We start from the raw sequence: 19,602 nt of genomic DNA on the forward strand, positions 1-19,602 counted from the left end.
AAAGAAAGTAAACACACTGTGCATACAATGTGGTCAATATTAAGTCACAAAAATGTCTGTAAAATAATCATTAAAAAGTAGATGAATCATGCATAACAAATTAAAATCTAAGATAATTAAATTGTTAATTAAAATTAAATTAAACTTATTAAGAAAACAAACAATAATTCACTAAATACAATTTTTCACTTTTGGCAAGAGGGAAAAAATATTTTAAAAATAGAAGCATTTCATTAGATAGCCTTTGAGATAAATGCAAGATATCAGATTCATTTGGGGCAATAAGCTGACTTTGTAAATAATGCTGCTGGGGGGGGACGAAAGCCCGAATAAAGCAGGCATATACATAAAATGAAGGCTATTGCTAAGCACATTGGTTTGTGCTTAAATTGTAAGCCGCCCTGAGTCTTCAGAGAAGGGCGGGATATAAATGAGATTAAAATAAAAAAAAATTGTGATTAGAGATAGGTGAGATAGATGTTGGTCAAGTTGTAGGTTTATCACTTCAAAACAGCCTAAATTGGGTTGCTTTTAATGAGATGGCAGCATACATGAATGAATGAATGAATGAATGAATGAATGAATGAATGAATGAATGAATGAATGAATGAATGAAATTGGCAAGATATGTCACTGTGACTTTTGGTTAACTTCTGGTACCATCTGGACACATTTATGTCTTTCCTTGATAACAAATTAACGATAGTGTACTTTCGTGAGGAATTTTTCTCACCACTTCAACTATCCCACAGCCCTAGGATTTCCTGATGATTTCCCATTCAACTCTAGAGAAAAGAAGGACTAGGAGGGACATGATAGCAGTATTCCAATATTTGTGAGGTTGCCACAGAGAGGAGGGGCCAACTTATTTTCCAAAGCACCAGAGGGCAGGACAAGAAACAATGGATGCAAACTGATCAAGGAGAGAAACAACCTGGAATTAAGGAGAAACTTCCTAATAGTGAGGACAATTAATCAGTGGAACATCTTGCTTTCAGAATTTGTGAGCTCTTCATCACGAACTTAAGAAGAGACTGGACAGTCACTTGTCTAAAATGGTAGTCTCCTGCTTGAGCAGGGGGTTGGACTAGAAAACCTCCAAGGTCTCTTCCAGCTCCATTCTGATTTAACTACAGATAGTCCTTGATTTATGACCATACACTTAGCAATCATTTGAAGTTATGAAGGTGCTGAAAAAGGTAGTCCTTGCACTTATAATAGTCCTTGCAGTTATGACTATTGCACCATCTCCATGTTAATGTGATTGCAACTTGGACTCTTGGCAACTGGCTTGCATTTTTAATCAACTGCAGTGTGTTGCAGTAATGTGATCATGATTTGTGACATTTTGAAGAATGGGTTTGCACTTACGACTATAGTGTTCTTTTACCGCAGTGATTCACTTAATGATCATAAAAATGGTACTATCAGATTCAACTTAAAACCGCAATGACAAATTCCAGTCCCATTTGTGGTTTGAAGTCAAGGATTAGCTTTCATATATTACTTAGCTTTGTTTGAAATCAGCCAATATCAGAAGGGTATTGCCATTTGCTACAATATAATTATTTAAGTTCCATAAATTATTTTATTAGTAATTTATTTTAGTAATGTTTTACTAATATTACTTACTCTTTTAGAAGTTCATTGTTTTCATGTATTTCATCTTCAAGTTTTAGGCTTAATTTTTCATTTTCAAACTAAAGTCATAAAGATGCAAAGGATATGTTTTAGTCTGAGTAAATTGTCACTGCCAAATATAAATTTCTTCATGACTGTTAATGTACATTTTTTCAGTCCTCAAGTTGACAGAAAGTATGCTAGTACAATTTATGCTGCTCTGAAGACAATCTTTATTTCTCCTTCCAACATAACATCCAAAACTACCACCAATTACTTCCTTAATAAGTGATAGGCCAGATTTTGTTATACGTGTAGAGAGCAAAGACTTTAGACAGCTTACAGGTTCCCTTAGTGACAGTTGCTGGTTTGGTGTTGTTCCACACCAATAAGTAACCTATCACTTGGACTACTTCTGAATACATCTTCCAAGGAGTAATGGACCATTCCCTTCTGCCTCAGCCTTACTTCTGAGCTATGCCTGTGACTTGTCAATCAGGCTAGAAATAGAAACCAGCAGACTATTAACACTTTTACTCAGGTTCCCAAATATTCCAAATCCATAAGTATTGCTACAGTAGTAAAAGAGAATAGTGGCAGTGAATAACCATGGTTGTCAGCACTGGAACTACCCTTTAAGAACACAAATTACTTCGGGATATACAAATAGCACTCCGTTTCTCCAATCAGTAGAAAATCTGGCTGTGTATAACCCTCATAGGAGAAACAAAGGAAAACCTGTAAGGTATTCTTTTGGGGAAGAACCAGCAATACATAGCTAAAACCCAGATCTTAGAACCCAGTACTAATCTTGTTTTAAATATAGTTCTATTGTTCTTTCAAAGTACCATTAAAGAGATGTTTAAAAACAGGTCTAATAGCACTTTAGAAAATGCTAATGCCGTGTATATGTGGAACTCAGATCATAGCAAAATACCCACCAAGTATCATGTCTCTGTGAAATTCAAATGCCATCTCTCTCTTGCAGACCAAGCCAAAATTACCATAGACAGTTGTACTGGGCAATGAGAGAGGGCATGTGTCTTCGTAGCAAATGAAAATGGCTAGTAGGAGCACTTGACCAATCAAAATTTTGAATTTCCATTGGGCTTGGAGATCTCAATTATGGTGCCCATTAAATGATTATTTTGTATGTAGTTAAACCATATTCCCATTTTATTTTTATATGTAGCTTTTACTTATTAAAATTGCAAGTAAGATGGGCAGCCATATAAATGTAACAAATAAATAAATTAAATCATTGTCAACATCAACAGTGAAGTGTCAAGGAAAAAGCATATGACAAAACATGTAGCAAAACAATAAGAGAAAACATGGATTTAAAACTGAAACAGCTAAAGAGAAATGTAATGTAAACCAGCTCCAGTGGGCTCAGTATGGTTGTGATGAAGGCTGTGTCATGAGGAAATATCGTCTAAAAATGGTTGACATGGAGTCTTTATGCCACAGTTAATAGGCTGTGAAACTCCACGCCAGTTTTCTCAACATGCATTTATGTATCTTCAAATTAATTTGAAACTTTAGCTGATAGAAACAAACTAGAAGCTAGAATTCTTGTAACATTTTAATATGTAAAATTAATACATAAATGCATTCATGGATATCCATCCCATTATTTCTTTTTGGGGTTAATCAGTGCCTGAAAAATATGTATCTTATGATTGACTTCTACAAGTTATTCTGATTAATTTTAATTTAGCAAATATTGTGGGTGAATATAATAAAACATATTCACATTTCTTTTCAACAAAGCTTATACTTTAAAAGCTCTTCCAGACTGTATGAAAATGGTGGGAAATCCCAAGAATGAAGTGTAATGAACGATCTACTGATTTTGATACTATTTATTTATTTATTTATTTATTTATTTATTTATTTATTTATTATTTAAATTTATATACCGCCCTATTCCCGTAGGACTCAGGGCGGCTTACAGGGAAAATTAAAATACATAGTATACAAAATTAAAATCAATTAAAACTATTAATTAAATTACAGTCCCTGAAGTTAAACTAAAACCCAATTAAATTAAAGTAAACTAAAACCCCTTGGTCTGGGCCAAACAGCTCGAAGAACCAGGTTTTCAAATCCCGGCGAAATGAGCGAAGGTCGGGGGCAGTCCTGAGTTCCGTGGGAAGTTGGTTCCATAGGGCCGGCGCGCCCACAGAGAACGCCCTTCCCCTGGGAATAACCCGCCGGCATTCCTTAACTGGCGGTACCCTGAGAAGGCCCTCCCTGTGGGAGCGCACAGGATGGGAAGTTGATGCCGGCAGCAGGTGTTCCCTTAGATAATCCGGACCCAAGCCATTTAGGGCTTTATAGGTCATTACCAGCACCTTGAATCTCACCCGGAGGGCAACCGGAAGCCAATGCAGCTCACGGAGAAGAGGTGTTACACGGGAGTATCGGGAAACTCCCATAACAACTTGCACGGCTACATTCTGCACCAGTTGAAGCCTCCGAGTGGTCCTCAAGGGCAGCCCCATGTAGAGAGCGTTGCAGTAGTCTAAACGGGAGGTCACGAGCGCATGGGTGACTGTGGGTAGGGCATCTCGGTCCAGATAGGGCCGCAACTGGCGCACCAGGCGAAGCTGGGCAAAAGCCCTCCTGGTCACGGCTCCTATATGGTCTTCAAAATTGAGCTGTGAATCCAAGAGGACGCCCAAGTTGCAAGCCCTATCGACGGGGGGTAACACCTCACCCCCCATCATTAATGATGGAACGACCTGGCTAACCCGAGATGCCGGTATGTACTATAACTGTATACTCATCATTGTATCCAGTTATGGCATCATATAATTAATGTTATTATTGTGTAGCAATAGTCTTATCATTATTTGCAAATTCTTGCATCACTGTTGACTTATTTATCAGCATGGAAATTATATTTCAAGCTGCAATTATCATAAAAGCAAAAAGAATTAGAGATGAATGGCCAATTCATTTCACTTACCAGCTTCTAGGATCCCAGTGCAATGACATGACAATATGACCTAAAAACTACCTTACTATAGCAGAGAAGCCAGAAAGAATGAAATTATAGCACCATGGCGAAGTTAAAAATACAAACTTTTTTTAAAACTAGGTGGGTGGGTGGGGGAGAAATCATGTATGTTTGTGTGAAACTGAGATAGCCCAGCAAACAAAGATTATTTAACAATTTTCTATGTTCACTCTTGGTAGAAAAGGGTAAGTCTTACTGTCATTTTTCTGTGAATTTTATAGAATCAAAAATATATAAACATATCCATGATCATAGTGTCTTGTTGTGTGCAATCAGTAAAAAGAGCTTTGACAAATCTCTGAACTTTTGAATGAGTTGAGAAACAGAAAGATTAGTTGTCTGCAATTACCCTAACATACAATGGAGAAATGATAAAACTTTCACAGAATTTATCTTAAAATTGCATAATATCTTAAACATTAAGTTTTTAGAATTTTTATTTTATTACTTTATTTTGAATTCTATTTCAAAATACAATAAACACTTGCCTGTAATTCTTGAATGGCTTTACGCAATGCTTCAATAATCTTTCTATTTTCTTGCAATTTTTTCTCTTTTTCCTTTAATTCATATTGTACACTGACTTTCCATCTCTTGATCTTTTCTGCTTCTTTATAAAGCCTTGAATAAAGTTCATTCATTGTCTCCATATTCTACAAAAGTAGGTTCCAATGTAATAAACAACAATTAGTTAAGTACATATTATCTAGTCTTTATACTCACATGTGCCATTAAACCTAGCCTTGGATATACAAAAAAAATATGCAACATAAAAACCATAAGATTATCAGTAAAATAGTTTTCTCATCTCAGTTATTCAAAACTACATAAATTATTAAGGACATTGAACTACTAACAAAAAAAATGAGATGACAGTAATTTTCTATAGCTAATTATTTTTTTCTTGTAGGTGATGATTTCTTAGTACTACCTTTCAGGAAATTGTATACTGTATACAATTGTATATCTATACTGTACCAAAATAGGGGTGCACTACAGGTGTATAAAGGGAAGTTCTTCAACTGCTTACATAACCAAACTCCCAAATTAATGCAATCCAATTTTAATACAACTTTTGTATTATATACTTAACTGACCTCTTGATCTACATCAGGAACAAGTTTTACTTTCTGTGGAGAAGGATCTGTAAAATGAGACATTTTTTTACCATTCTATATATATATATATAAATTTCATTAGTTTACCATTACAAAGATAAAAACTACAAACTAAGAAAAATTATACATATATATATATATATAAAAAAATACAAAATATTTGAATAGAAAAAAGTTTTTTTAAAAATTCAACACTTATTAAATAATGGGCTACCATTTTTATTTGTAATTTTATCTGTTAATAGTATTTGTCAGATCTGATATAGTGGATTTTGTTTATATTCTAAGTTTCATGGGTTTTATCAGCTTTATGTTTGTAAACTCTCAGAATCATGATAAAAGGAAAATATATGTATATCTAGTATATGTAATAAATTAATGAACTAAAATACTATTGAATGAAGATACTAATTATACTATAGTATGTGTACACTATAGTACATACTACACACTACAATATATATTTCCTGCTGGGCATATGTTCATCTGATTACCATAAACCATAAATGAAAAATAAAACGAGATATAGAAAATAGAAATGCAATAGGAAATCTATCAATTACATATATAAAACAATGCAATTTTAAATCCAGTAATCTATCCTTTAACATACCAATGACTTCTATATGCTTTGAAATATTTTTCATCCCATAAGATGAGTTATAATATTCTTCTGTTCCATTAGTAAAATTCTGAAAAAAATATGAAAATAGTAATATATTATAACATAGTAACTCACAGGCATACTGCTTTGAAATATATAAACATGAAAACAATAGGACTTGCTATTAAATTATGATTCAGAATGAAAAAGTCAGTTAAAATGAATTATTCCTTCACAGGACAAGTTTAGAACTATTAAAGTCTCAGAAAATGTAATAATAGATCTGGATCCAATCTAATATTAAATGCATTTAAGTCCATTGAAATAGTACACATGCTAACTTTTCCACACCTCTGATCTCTGATACACAACTCTCTATTGATCAACAAAACTCAGCAAAAAGGATCTTTCTGAAGCATAACAAGATTTTCCAGCCTGTCCACCTTTCAGAAAGATTGCCAGAAAGCTGGCGAAAGCAGCATTTCTAAAGACTAGAAAGACTAGCTCACAGAGGAGAGGAAGAATGGCACATTGGGCTGGAAAAGGAAGCCTGGATTTTTGGGATCCAAGCTTCATTTTTCTAACCCAGCGTGCTGCCTCTGTCTGATAAGCAGTTTCAGGTTATGAAGGAAAACTTTTGGGAACTGATTGAAAACTTCTGTTTAGGGACAAATATTTAGTAATTGAGTATGTTAATTTTTAATTTCAAAATACTTTATTTCATTTCCAAAGTTTTCACACAAAATATTTAATAAGTGTTGATTTTTTTTAAAAAAAAGCTTTTTTCTATTCAAATATATTTCAGTTTTTATAAGATAAACTAACATTTTTCTGCATCTACTTAGAAAAAAGGATATTTTCATATTTACCTGAAAGAAACCCTCATCCCGTGTACTTGTTTGTGGTTTGACTGCAGACACCTGGGTGTTACTCAGTCTTGGTGGTACAAACAATGTAAATTTAAAAGATTTCTCTTCTTTCTCACTCTAAAAAGACACCAGGCTCAAATCTCAAAATAACATTTAGCAATGTTTTATGCTTTATTGCATATATTGTATCAGATTGCTTCTCTTTGAACTTTTCATACTCTGCAGATCAGTATGAGCTCTTATACAATCAACTACTAGATAGTAGACTAATATTACGCAGTAGAATTATTACTACTTAATAGTTGGAATAAAAAATAAGAAAATATATATTGCTTAAAAAGCTAATTTCAATTAAATAAACATATACATAGAACATAGAACATAAGATCTTAGAACATAAGATCATAGTAAGCCACTTTTCTGAGATACATACATTTAGCTATACTATCTCCTTAGTTTAGAACCTCAGCTTTTGAATTGCCTAAATATGTTCTTTTAATTTCTTAATACAAAACATTATTTCTAATCTAGTGTTTTATTATACTGAATTTTTATTATAATAATTCAAGTTAAGGAAAATGTTTTACCATAGATGTTTTCATTGTTGATTTATTTTTGTAAACCATTGGAGTCTCTGGCAGATTCAAAAGCATACAAATGGAATAAATTAACAAACATAAAAATAAATGGTAAAATGTTTAGCTGGTATTAAAGCTATTTAGAAAGTATTTTTCTGGATAAAGTTGTTAATTTTGCATAGGTTTCATTAGTATATATGAAAAATCTCCATAGGATTGCTATTTTTCTCAATATTTTAATGAAGAATATTATAGTGCCAATAAAATAGAAAAGTAGTTTTCAAATTCAGCAAGACTGATTCTGGTGAAGCAGACAGAAAGGACATAACACCACAAAGTCTAAACATTATCTAGACTAGAGGAAAAGATGCAAGTACAAAAACTTATTTTAAATCAAAATATAATAACAAAACTGTCAAGAAATGATTAATTTATAAAGTGTTTATTTAAAGTATAGTAACAGGAGAGTAACTAAAACCACAGCTATTTACCTGTAAATGACTCCCAATATATTCAGAAACTTTTGTATCAATATGTTTAGGAATATGTGTAATGTAAACAAATGTACTTCTTTTCTACTTATCTATATTTCTCTCCTCTTGCTTTACTCTCTCTAGGACACGGGTTTCTAGATCAAGTGTCAATCTCTCATCATTTTGAAAAGCCATCAGCATAAAAATAATAATGTTCAGGTAATATTTTAGTCTGAGACAGTGTGTCATTTGTCAACATTATTGATGAAACCAAATGTACATTTTACATTCCAACGACAATGAATGCAAATACCAAATAGTACATTACTAACATCAAGTTTAACTTGATAGTTTATGCATTTCGCTATTGATTGGCACATTCAAGTTACAATAACGATCAAATATTTTTATTATTAAACATTTATTTTATAGTGCAATAACATCTATAACCGAAAAACTCTAAAAAAAATACTCTAAAATCATGCATAAAAATCACAGGTATAGGATCCCGTTCTCAGCCACGATAAAATGTTACTCTCGAATACATCATACGTTAAGACAAGTGACCAAAGGAGGTTGCGAGGCGCTGAGAAAGCGAGATGGAAATACAGCCCCTTAGGCCAGCCCAGGAGAGCCGTGCGTGAATGGACCATTACCTCAAACAGCAGCACCGAGCGGAACGACCCAAGCACTGGAGCAAATCTAGAAGGAAAAGGCGGGAAATAAATCGATCCAGAGCCGTGTGCAAAAGCGCGAGCCGCAGATCTACGGTTTAACGCTTTTTGTTTGAAGTTAATTCAGGGGGGAGAGAAGGGGGCGGGGCGTCTGCCTAAAAGATAAAGAATGATCGGTATCTCGTTAATCAGAAGATCATCTGGCCGCCTTGCAGGTATATTATCCTGCCGCGATCCTTTTCGAACAGTTGGCCCCGGTTTTGTTGATGAAGACAACCCGAAGTCCTCACAAAACCTAAACTGAAAGCTATGTAGCGAATTGGACTCATTGTGATAAGCACTGGGGGGGGGGGAAATACGTTATTAGACATAAAGAACTGTGGCTTCGCAAACAGATGCCCGTCCCGAATTCAGTTCTGAAAAGCCGCCGATAGCTAGTCAGGATTAACTACCTTTCAGATGGGTAAGGCTACTCAACATTCGCAAATGGTGTAAAGAAAGTAATGAAGGTCTCGCCACCACTTGCATCTAGAAACGGAGCAAGCCGATTTCATTGACGCCGAATTGGGAAGCATTAGAGAATCTGCGCGCAACCAAATCAGACAGGATAATGAAGATGTGCAGTGAATGTATTTTCTACCAACAAAAAGAGCAATTAGGTGGTGTTTATTCGCAAAAATTTCAACTGGGGACTAACGGAACCTCAAAGTACCATCCAGCAGCAGTTTTCTGTGCTACAGTACTAGTTGTGAAACTAGTATTACAAAATGTTCTGCTTTTGGTCTGTTTTATTTCTTCCAGATTTTGAAATAACGCAATATGACTTTAAATTAGAGGACTACTATTTTAAACGTGTACAAATGTATTTTAGAAATAAAGATTTCTGACCCAATTAAGCATATAAAATCAATTCATTTGCTGCAGAAAATCAGACTGATAGTGCATTTATTAGACTTAAATATATACCCGAAAAATATTGCACTAAACAAAATTTAAAATATTAGATTTATATTCAGATGTCATTTACATAATATTTTAAATATGAATAATAATTCTTAACATGCAAATATATCTCCAATATAAAACAGCAAAATTTTAAGATATATATTTTCAAAGTTACAATAATAGAAATTATCAGGAAACTTCAAATGAGTAATTAAATAAAATGAAAAGTTTGGGAATAATTAATATTAATATCATTAATACTAGTCAGAATTACCCATCCAGTATAAAATCCATACAGATGGCAGTGTCTAATCACACATGACTGATGTTAATAAAGGGTAAGCAGGATGGAACCTGCTTAGTTTTTGGATGGGAGACCAGAAAAGCCCCAGTGAAAATAACATCCCAGAAGAATGCAGTAACTGGAATGTAGTGACAAGACACTTCCATTTACTGCTGAGAAAGAAATGTTTTTGTCCACAGTACTCTCCAGGAGTTAAGTTCAACTCAATTTTTTTAAAAAAATTATGTACAGTATCCTTTTCAAATTCACTAGAAATCTTAGCTGTATTGAAATGAAGTTCTTTTAATTTAAACTTTCAGTGGAGTACACAAAAGTTGGCATTTCAGTTCTAAAATATAGTTCTAAAATGGTCCATCTACAACATGATTTCACAGAGGTGAAATAATGTTAATAAATGTTAATATTTAATTATAAGTATTCACTTTGGCAAATAAGATGAATTATAATGGATGTGAATGACATGGCTTGGGGACGTGCATATATACAAATACATATATATATAATGGGAAATTTAACAATTATGCAGTGTATTCAGATAAGTTACAGATTGTAATTATTGCAAGGTCAATACATTTGCAGTATCCATGTATGCGTGGACTACAGTATAAAACATTCTATCTATAACCCCATTTTATTTCTTTATTCATGGAATAGAATAATGTCAGTACTACATTAAGGGCCAATCTATATCCATATGGAAAATCAACCCACCTGTTACTAGAGGTCTGAATGGCTCATATAAAGAACTGAATGCATTATGACAACAGTTTAAACAGTTGTTTTTACATATATCCTTCAGATATGGCAATAACACTGTCAATAAATCATACACATTTTAATATTTTTGCTTACCCAAAAATGTATGTGGGTGCTTTCACAATACAAGCTAATATTTTGAATAGTCATCATAACAGATTTATGAACTATAAGCCATTTAACATAAATGATTTCTTAAAATAAAAGTGTAAGAATTAAGGAACAGCATGTTTGAGAAAAATGTCCTTGTAACAATTCATATAATTAGCAATTTTTCAGTGCAAGTCCCACATTTCACAAAGTAAAGAAGTCAGCTTAGGATCCCTTGTTCTCCAAGTTACTAGTACTTCTGAGTGGTTATGATTAAGTGTTCTGAGTTCAGTGAGCCGCCCTATGAGACGGGCAAAATGTTGCGGTTCCTCAGGGTGATATATTTTTGAATATTTGTACAGAATTCCTAAAAAAGGTTCCTGGAGTTTTTCTACATGTTGCTTGTTTTTTAGGAGTGGTCGATCTGAAAAATATGAGCATGATTTTACATAAAAATACACATGATTTTGTGTAAAATAAATAACTTGTGTATTATTTTGTATTACTACTTTGTGTAAAATAATAACTACTTGAACTGTGGTTAGGATGTTTCAAAATTACAGAGCAGCTAAACCCAAAATCAGCTTGTCTTTATGACACAATGTCAGCTACCAGGCAATATCAGAAGACAGCTACCAGAAGACAGTGTTGGATTCTTTAGTAGAAATCATGTTTTGTATGACAATACTACTGTATATATTCTTGTGCTGTTGGCTATAGATTTCCCAGAAAGGTCTTAGCCCCATTCAGGTTTTTACACTAATGTTTCTGCTAATTTCAGCAGAATAGGGATAATATGGTATTGTATCTTAAAGAAACTACTTAATTTGGAAAAAATCTTATCAAACGTGTATTAAAATATGGAAAAACTATAGTAGTCCTAAAAGGGAAAAAATCAAACTTCTGTTCTCATTCTTAAAATTTGAACTTTGTTTTAAGTAATTGCTAAAATTACCTGAAAAATACACAGTAGTTGCAACAAGTAATGCATATTCTGTTGCGGTCACATTAAGTTCTCCCATGCTTCTGTAGAAATAAAATAATGCAGTGATAAACTCCTCAGTTATACCTATAAAAACAACAGAAAATATGAGATGATAGCTAAATAATATATCATTGATTCATTTTTAAAACAAATATTGAGTTAAATATAAATGGGTAAAATTAATTCAGAAACATTTTTGTGAGGAAGTTTGTTGGCATTTTAAATAGGTTAATGGTGGTAGACACAATGAATATAAGAAAGAATTGTGTTAGAGGAATCAGATTGGTGGCTAAATTAACCAGTGAAAATTAGTATATTGAGAGAAAAAAGGCAAAAGGTAAGACTTTTAAAACTTAAAGAAAAAGCTTAAATGAAAAATGAAGAAGCAAACTATTTTAAAAAATGTAAAACACAATGGGTTCTCCAGATAGTGAATAACAAGAAAAATATTCCAAAGTTAAACTTGAGAAAATGTATTGGAAGTTCTTCAAAGTTATATGAACATAAAATAATAACACCCATACTGTCCACTCATCCACTATTGTGGGAAGAACAAGAAAAAAACCACTAAATGGTTTATTAATTGTATAATGATAAGAACAAGAAAAAAATAGTTTATTAATTGTATAATGGTAATTTTAAGAAGTCAGTAAAAAAGAGTAGATCACGGAACATATTAACAATTGGGGTGATGAACCATGTGAGAAACAAGGGTGTGAAATAACGGAAACATTTAACAAAGTAAAATAGACACTATAAAAAAGGCAAATAAAGGTTGAAGTAGCCAAAGATGATTCCAGGGTTCAAAAAAGTAAAAATGTACATGGTGGTGATATCAAAACACTAAATCCAAATAGCGAATTGGATGAAATCAAAAACATGACAGGGAGATACTTCACTATTAAAAATTCAGTAGAAGAATTTTCAAGTTATTTTAATTACTTTTCTGAAACTAGATATATTTAAATTAATTATTTAGTTATTTACTAAATATATCACAAGGCCCAGTTACCTGTTGTACTAGTAGATGTTGGACTTTCTTCTGTATGAGACATTTCTGTGGGATAAGCACTTTTATTTTGGCCACATAGAGTATGATCAGAAAATTTTATATGATCTACAGTAAAGAACAAAATAACCAAATATTCTTTTAAAAATATTTTAACAGAATAAGTTGGATTACAAAAAATATTCCTTAATACAATGTTAGAGGAAAGGGTTATTCAAAAGAAAGGGCACTGATGGGACAAGCTTTATAGCAAGCATTGGGCCACTTCATTATATACATAAAATAAAAATGCTATTATTAAAACTTACTTTCATTAAATGGTATCTGATATTCAATCCCTTGTTCATTGTATAATTGTGCTAAGCGTAAAAACATGGCTTCAATTGTAGAACCTTTTAATAGTGCAATCTGATCATCATTGGCTAAGCTTTCAAATCCTATAACATAAAAAAGGTAAAATTACACCAAGGATAATTTACCATTTACTTACCTTTTCTGAAAAAAAGTTTTTTTATTATTGAAGACTGTAATTCTGTGGTCTGGAAAAGTATCTCAAGGATTTTTTTAGATTCCATCTCTTAAGTTTTTACAGCCTCAGATATGAAAATTGTTACTGGAAATGTTCTGCTTTCCCATCATAAAAGTTCTATGTTGGAGAGATCAAAGGGGGGGGGTCCATGAACTTTCCAGAGCCCAGAAACATTCTTCACTTGTAATTTGAAGAAGGAAAAAAAGAATAGAAATTACTTCTCAGTCCCACTTAGCCAATGTGAATCATCCAGAACTGTAGTAATCTTAGAAGCTCTGATACTGAATGCTGTGACAATCTAAATAAGATCATTGCAGATATTTCAAATATTTTTAAAATTATTGTGCATTGTGAAAATGTAAAATGGCAAGTTGCCTGTGTAATTTTATACTGTAGCTACTGTGTTTTCCCGAAAATAAGATCCACCCCAAAAATAAGCCCTAGCCTGATTTTTGAGGTGGGCCTAATATAAGCCTTACCCCAAAAATAAGTCTGGGAAGGTGGGTGTGGCCAGCACAAGCAGAGATGAGTATGTGGGGGGTAGACGGTGTCCAGCCATAGCCCGCCAGCCCCTTGGTGCAGTGCAGGTAAGTCTGAGCATGGAGGCAGAGGTGGGGGGAGACCAGTGATCCAGATGTGCCTCGCACTTTTCACTCAGAAGGAGATTGGAACCTTTGTCTGCTTATGAATGGGAGGTTTAGAACCTAAGCAATTCGCTCCATCTCCAGGCACTGTATTTATAAGCAGACGAAGGTTCTAGCCGCAGAAGTGGGCCAACAGCCATGAGGACTCCAGCTGAATGGGGCTGTTGGTGCCGCCACCGCAAGGCAAGGGAGGTATCGGGGGAAAAATAAGACATCCCCTGAAAATAAGACCTGCCTCTTTTGGAGGCAAGAAAAAAAATATGACCAGGTCTCATTTTCAGGGCAACACAGTACTACATAAAATTTAAATGTAGAGTTGAAAGGAATTCCAAATGCTTAAGAAGTTTATGAATATGCCAGGGGCTACTGATTTGCAGAAAGTGGAAAAGTAGACAGTAGCACTGCCATGATCAAAGCACCAGAAGAACATCCAGATACAGCAGTAGGTTAAAGTTGGCCAGGCTCATTGAAATGGATAGGGATGGTACATATTTAAACTGATTTTGATATCTTTGTCTACTTTGGGTCCCATCTTTGACCACAAATATTGTTTTGCAACATATCCTGGGTCAATAGTTATAAAAAGCATAATCCATAAAATATCAAAAAATGGGGAATGCTAATTAGATCAATTAATGGTATTTTCAGTTGGGTCCAAACTTATTCTTGCAATAGAGCAGCAGTGTCCAGAGGAAGTGTTGAAAAGTCAAGACTGCACCACAATTGAAGCTTTTTAAAATGCATTGATACTGCATACATATATAAAGGGATGTGGCCTTGATTACACTGCCATAAGCACTATCTTGACTTTTTTGAATGCCCTATCAATGCCACTAGTAGATGCATGGTATCAGTGACAATTTAAGATCTAATGGCCAAGACGTAGATGGGCATTTTAATTACATAGTAATAGTAGTGGCTATTTGCAGGAACAGAAGTAAGTGGAAGATAGGACAAACAGTTAGAATGAATACAGAACACGATGGTAAACAGATGGGCAGAAAAAAGTGGATAAGAAGATGTTCAAGTGGATTTGGAAAAAAGTATATGTTTTCAGATTTTTGATGCAAATTGTTTATGCAGGCAGAAAACATTTTTTTTTCCAAATAAAATAAATGTGCATGAAGTAAGTAGTTTGCCACTGTGCTCTAGGACGTTTTGGTAATTTCTCTCCTTCCAAATCCAGTTATCCAAGTGCTGCCACTGGGGCCATAGAGATTAAATTGGCATAAAGTAATATACCCAAAGTTAGTACATATTTTGAGTCAGCTAAATAGATTGATCAGAACTAGTTTGTGAAATGCTGTATTAAAAAGTATTACCTGGGAGTCTTTTTGTAAAATCTACTAGGATCTGCACATGAACCATTGCTGTTTCCGAAAGACGTAAAAAATTCTCTTCAGGATTAGCACTTTTCTGTAACTAATTAAAATATTTAAAATGAGCCTATAAGCCATTTAAATTTGGAATACCACATTTTTCAAAAAATAAAGGTAAAGGTTTCCCCTTTCCACTTGTGTCCAACTCTAGAGGGCGATGCTCATCTCCATTCCTTAGTCGAGGGAGCCAGCATTGTCAAAAGACATTTCCATGATCATGTGGCTGAGGGGCATGGAACACTGTTACCTTTACTTTCCTACTGAAGTTGTACCTATTTATTTACTTGCATTTCCATGTCTTCAAACTGCTAGGTAGGCAAGAGCTGGGGCAAATAACAGGAGCTCACCCCATTGTGTGGTGCTTGGGTCTCAAAACCCAGGCTGTCAGCTTTCCAAATGATGAGCTCAGAGTCTTTAACTGCTGAGCTATCATGCCCTTCTCAAAAAAGAAATCTTGGTAATATTAATTTATAAGCACATACAAACTTTTTTCCTTCCTCCATTGGAATTGTGCATTTTTGGTGAGCAGCCAATATATGATCAATGAGTTCATGTTCTGCAGGAGTAAATTCCATTCTCTCCTGGACCTTTGAAAAAAAAAAGTAGGCTTTACTTCAATGCTAAATACTATAATTAAATTCAATAATAAAAATATAAGATATGACTCTACTTTTAAAGGTTTGGTTGTAGAAGATACATGCTTGCTGTCCATTCCCTCGTCTTCCATTTTGATGTTGCAAAGGAAACTACTTTTTTTTCTAAGTCGTTTTGATTTACATTGGACTTCAGTTAGCAAACCTATAAAATTTTATACCAAAATTCATAAGCATATTTAAGAACTATGTTGATATTTAAGTTATGTTGTAAAATTTGTGGCACTTTTGTAAACCACATAAATTGAAATTGTATTAACAACTACTACATTTGGTTAGTTTATTCTATTCCATGATATACAACTTATCAGAAATGTTCCTAAACTAAGTAGCACATCAGAAACAAGAGAAAAGTAGTTTTGGCACTCACATTCAGCCAGCATTCCCACAGCTTTACATTTCTTTAGACGACATTCCTGACACTTCCTCCTCATATACATATCCATTTCACAATGACCTCCACTCTTGCATCTGTATATTGCATTTTTGGTGATGCTCCGTCGAAAAAATCCTGGCAACAATTATTTCAGATTATGACAAATAATAAAGAAACTATACATCATCAACTTACTGTATTTGAATTTTTTTATTTTATTTTTATTTTAATTCCATTTATATCCCGCCCTTCTCCGAAGACTCAGGGCGGCTTACAAACTTAGCAGTAGCCTTCATTCTATGTATATGCCTGCTTATTAGGGCTTTCACACACGCCCCAAACGGCAATATACTAAGGTAATATATTGCAAAAAAAATAGCATGTCAACAAATAAGATGACAGTTTTTTTACAAATCTAAAACAGAATTTCTTAGAAGGAAATGAGTTCCATTGAACTCAAGGGGTCTTACTTTTGAATTACATGGATATTATAAGTAGGATATGATAATATTGTTATTAAGGTAATTATTTACAATTATGCTTTATAACTTACAATGATTTATAACAGGTTAGATTTTAAATAGCTTAGAAAGGCCTATCTATCCCCTCACCATCACCACATGAATAGATTAGGCTGAATTTCTGAGAACGTTCATTAAAAACTTAATCTGAAGATTATCTGATACTTCCCTCTCAATACAAAAGTTCACACACACCCCTTGAAATTCAGTAAGAAAATTTGCTTATTGAACTTCAAAGGTGATGTAAATTTAAACACTTGCATGTCAGTACTAGGCCTGATCAGTACAACTGGCAGGGAACTGATTGCTGAAGATTGTATTGGGGGGGCGGGGGGAATATCTGACAATCACCAGATTAATGTTTATTTATCTTCAGTATGCTCACTTATTTTCTGAATAGCCGCCAAATTCCTGGTTTTGATTTTTTACTCCTGCAACTCTAATACCATCAAACTGTCTAAAGGCCTCTATTTTTACCAATTATGTCATTTCCAATTGAACAGAACATAATTTACTTTCTATAACATATGGTACTTAACAATCCTGCTATTTCCAGCACCAATTTCTGCCCATTATCTTCTTAACTCATCTCCAATATTTTAAATAATAAATATTTGGCACCACATTCTTAAGCTTTTCATAAGCCAGTCCCACTTAAGATACAATATTATTTTCTTGTTACCTTTACAGCCTTCGCAGGTGAGCGCATTGTAATGATATCCTGAAGCCTTGTCTCCACAGACTACACAGAGCTCTTCTTGCCCTTTTATTCGTAAGGCAGAATGATTAAGCCTAGGTCGTTTCTGTCCAAGGTATCCTGCCCCATCATGATGGGCACCCATGCAGGTGGGTTTACTAAATTCACAATTATTGATGATGTATTGACCATCGCTGAACTGAGAGTCCAAACTATATGAATTGTAATGAGTCTGTGGAGATGGTGTCTGTAATACTGGAGGGAACTGAACAGTTGAATATTGGCAGTAAGGAGCAGCTTGGAAGTCAAGGTCTTGCACTGGATAACTGATATGGTCTGGTAAGACATCTGGTTTATTTTGAAAAAAATCACAATTTAGAATTTCACATGTTTAATTGTAAACTATTGTAATATTTCTATATCAATTAAAATTTTGCTATTTGATTTAAAAAAAAAACCAACCTCCACATCTGGGTTACATATGAACAGTGAAAACATAAGTTAATTAATTAATTTATTATTTATCAAATTTATTTGCCACCCTTCTTGTATCCAATGACTCTAATAGTTGAAGTTAACAATATAGAAAACACATTCCAAGAGACAAAAGTTTAAAAAAAAGGAAGAAACAGAGTGAACGAAACTGTCATTTTATAATGACCAACTGGAAATTAAGTATATTGCTAGAATTATTTTCAGATTTGGAATGTGCTTTTAGAAACTACTGTAAACAATACATCCTTTTCATCTTTATTATTTTTTTAATTAAAGTAAGCTGAATTTTACAGTACAACCATTTACTCTGAAATACTTGCCCCTTAGTAACCATTCTTGTGGTCATGTAATCAATTTTCCCAGGAACACTGTTCTATTGAAGGGCTATGGGAAGAGAATCTTCTGTTTAAAAGTGTCCTATACTTGAAGGAGATTCAATCCCCAGTGATTTAAAGAATATAATCTAGGAAGGACCTTGATATTGATATTGACTAAACATCTGGAGGATAATGCAGCATTTTCAAGTACAAAAATGACATTCATAAAAGATTTTAAGAAGAATTAATGCCTTAAAATATTCACTAAATTCATCATCTGAAGAACCTACATGATTTTTTAATCTTTCTTTGAATTGATTGTGTATTGGGAGGGAGGGGGAATTTATTTTTGATTCCCTCAAATCTAAAATGGCATCCTAAATAACCTTTCAATAGTCTTCTTATATGACCCAGAACATGTATTTAACAATTGCATAAATTCTTGTTTTTACTAACACCCATATTTTATTGGTAATTTCTCTTTTTTACTTACCATAATACTGTATTGGCTCACTAAGGCAGTATCCATCAGATACTGTTACAAAGGTATTTGCCATGCTCTGTTCCAGTTCCCACTGCTTCATTCAAAAAAAAAATCAGACCTGAGGAAAAGGATTGCATTTAATTATTTTGAAGTTCAAGAGCTAAGGTTTGCTGCAAAAATGAAAACTTTCTAGAAGCAATTTATAGAGATAAAACATGCTGAAAAGAAGAAATGGAAAAAGCAATCCTCTGAAGGGCTCTAAAGGAAAACAAGAAAGTCCAGTTGCCTCATGAAAAAGCAACTTTGGGGTTCTAAAGTATAATTTAGTCAACCAAATACATTTGATTAAAATCTTTATCAGGCCCCCATTGAAAACTGTTCTGTGTAAATTGTGTGTGTGTGTAGATGAACTATGAGAACATCATTTCATTGCAAAGTGAGCATACAGAGATCACAG

The 19,602-nt window shown here is 33.6% G+C and overlaps 2 protein-coding genes across 2 annotated transcripts in view; both read right to left on the reverse strand.

Moving 5' to 3' along the window:
* Positions 1 to 9,002, reverse strand: part of SYCP1 (synaptonemal complex protein 1) — a gene marked incomplete at its 3' end in the record, with an annotated part of 72,934 nt that extends 63,932 nt beyond the window's left edge. The window contains exons 1-7 of the mRNA XM_081325442.1: positions 8,944 to 9,002; positions 7,824 to 7,870; positions 7,237 to 7,353; positions 6,377 to 6,455; positions 5,743 to 5,789; positions 5,134 to 5,298; positions 1,633 to 1,700 (exon numbers count right to left, since the gene is read on the reverse strand). Of these exons, the coding sequence (XP_081181568.1) occupies positions 1,633 to 1,700; positions 5,134 to 5,298; positions 5,743 to 5,789; positions 6,377 to 6,455; positions 7,237 to 7,353; positions 7,824 to 7,862 (515 nt within the window). The 5' untranslated portion in view covers positions 7,863 to 7,870; positions 8,944 to 9,002. The remainder of the gene's footprint in view (positions 1 to 1,632; positions 1,701 to 5,133; positions 5,299 to 5,742; positions 5,790 to 6,376; positions 6,456 to 7,236; positions 7,354 to 7,823; positions 7,871 to 8,943) is intronic.
* A 2,239-nt stretch (positions 9,003 to 11,241) lies between these two features.
* On the reverse strand, positions 11,242 to 19,257 carry LOC308666159 (bile acid receptor-like; the record flags this gene model as incomplete). The annotated part of the gene is made up of 10 exons (XM_081324741.1): positions 19,155 to 19,257; positions 17,835 to 18,197; positions 16,626 to 16,766; positions 16,273 to 16,400; positions 16,085 to 16,189; positions 15,546 to 15,645; positions 13,359 to 13,487; positions 13,054 to 13,158; positions 12,012 to 12,125; positions 11,242 to 11,480 (listed from the first exon to the last, which is right to left on the reverse strand). The coding sequence occupies exons 1-10, from the start codon at positions 19,243 to 19,245 to the stop codon at positions 11,242 to 11,244; spliced, it is 1,515 nt and encodes a 504-aa protein (XP_081180867.1). The 5' UTR covers positions 19,246 to 19,257.
* Positions 19,258 to 19,602: the final 345 nt, after the last annotated feature.

The sequence above is a fragment of the Vipera berus genome (assembly GCF_964194415.1).
Source record: "Vipera berus genome assembly, chromosome: 3".
Lineage (NCBI taxonomy): Eukaryota > Metazoa > Chordata > Lepidosauria > Squamata > Viperidae > Vipera > Vipera berus.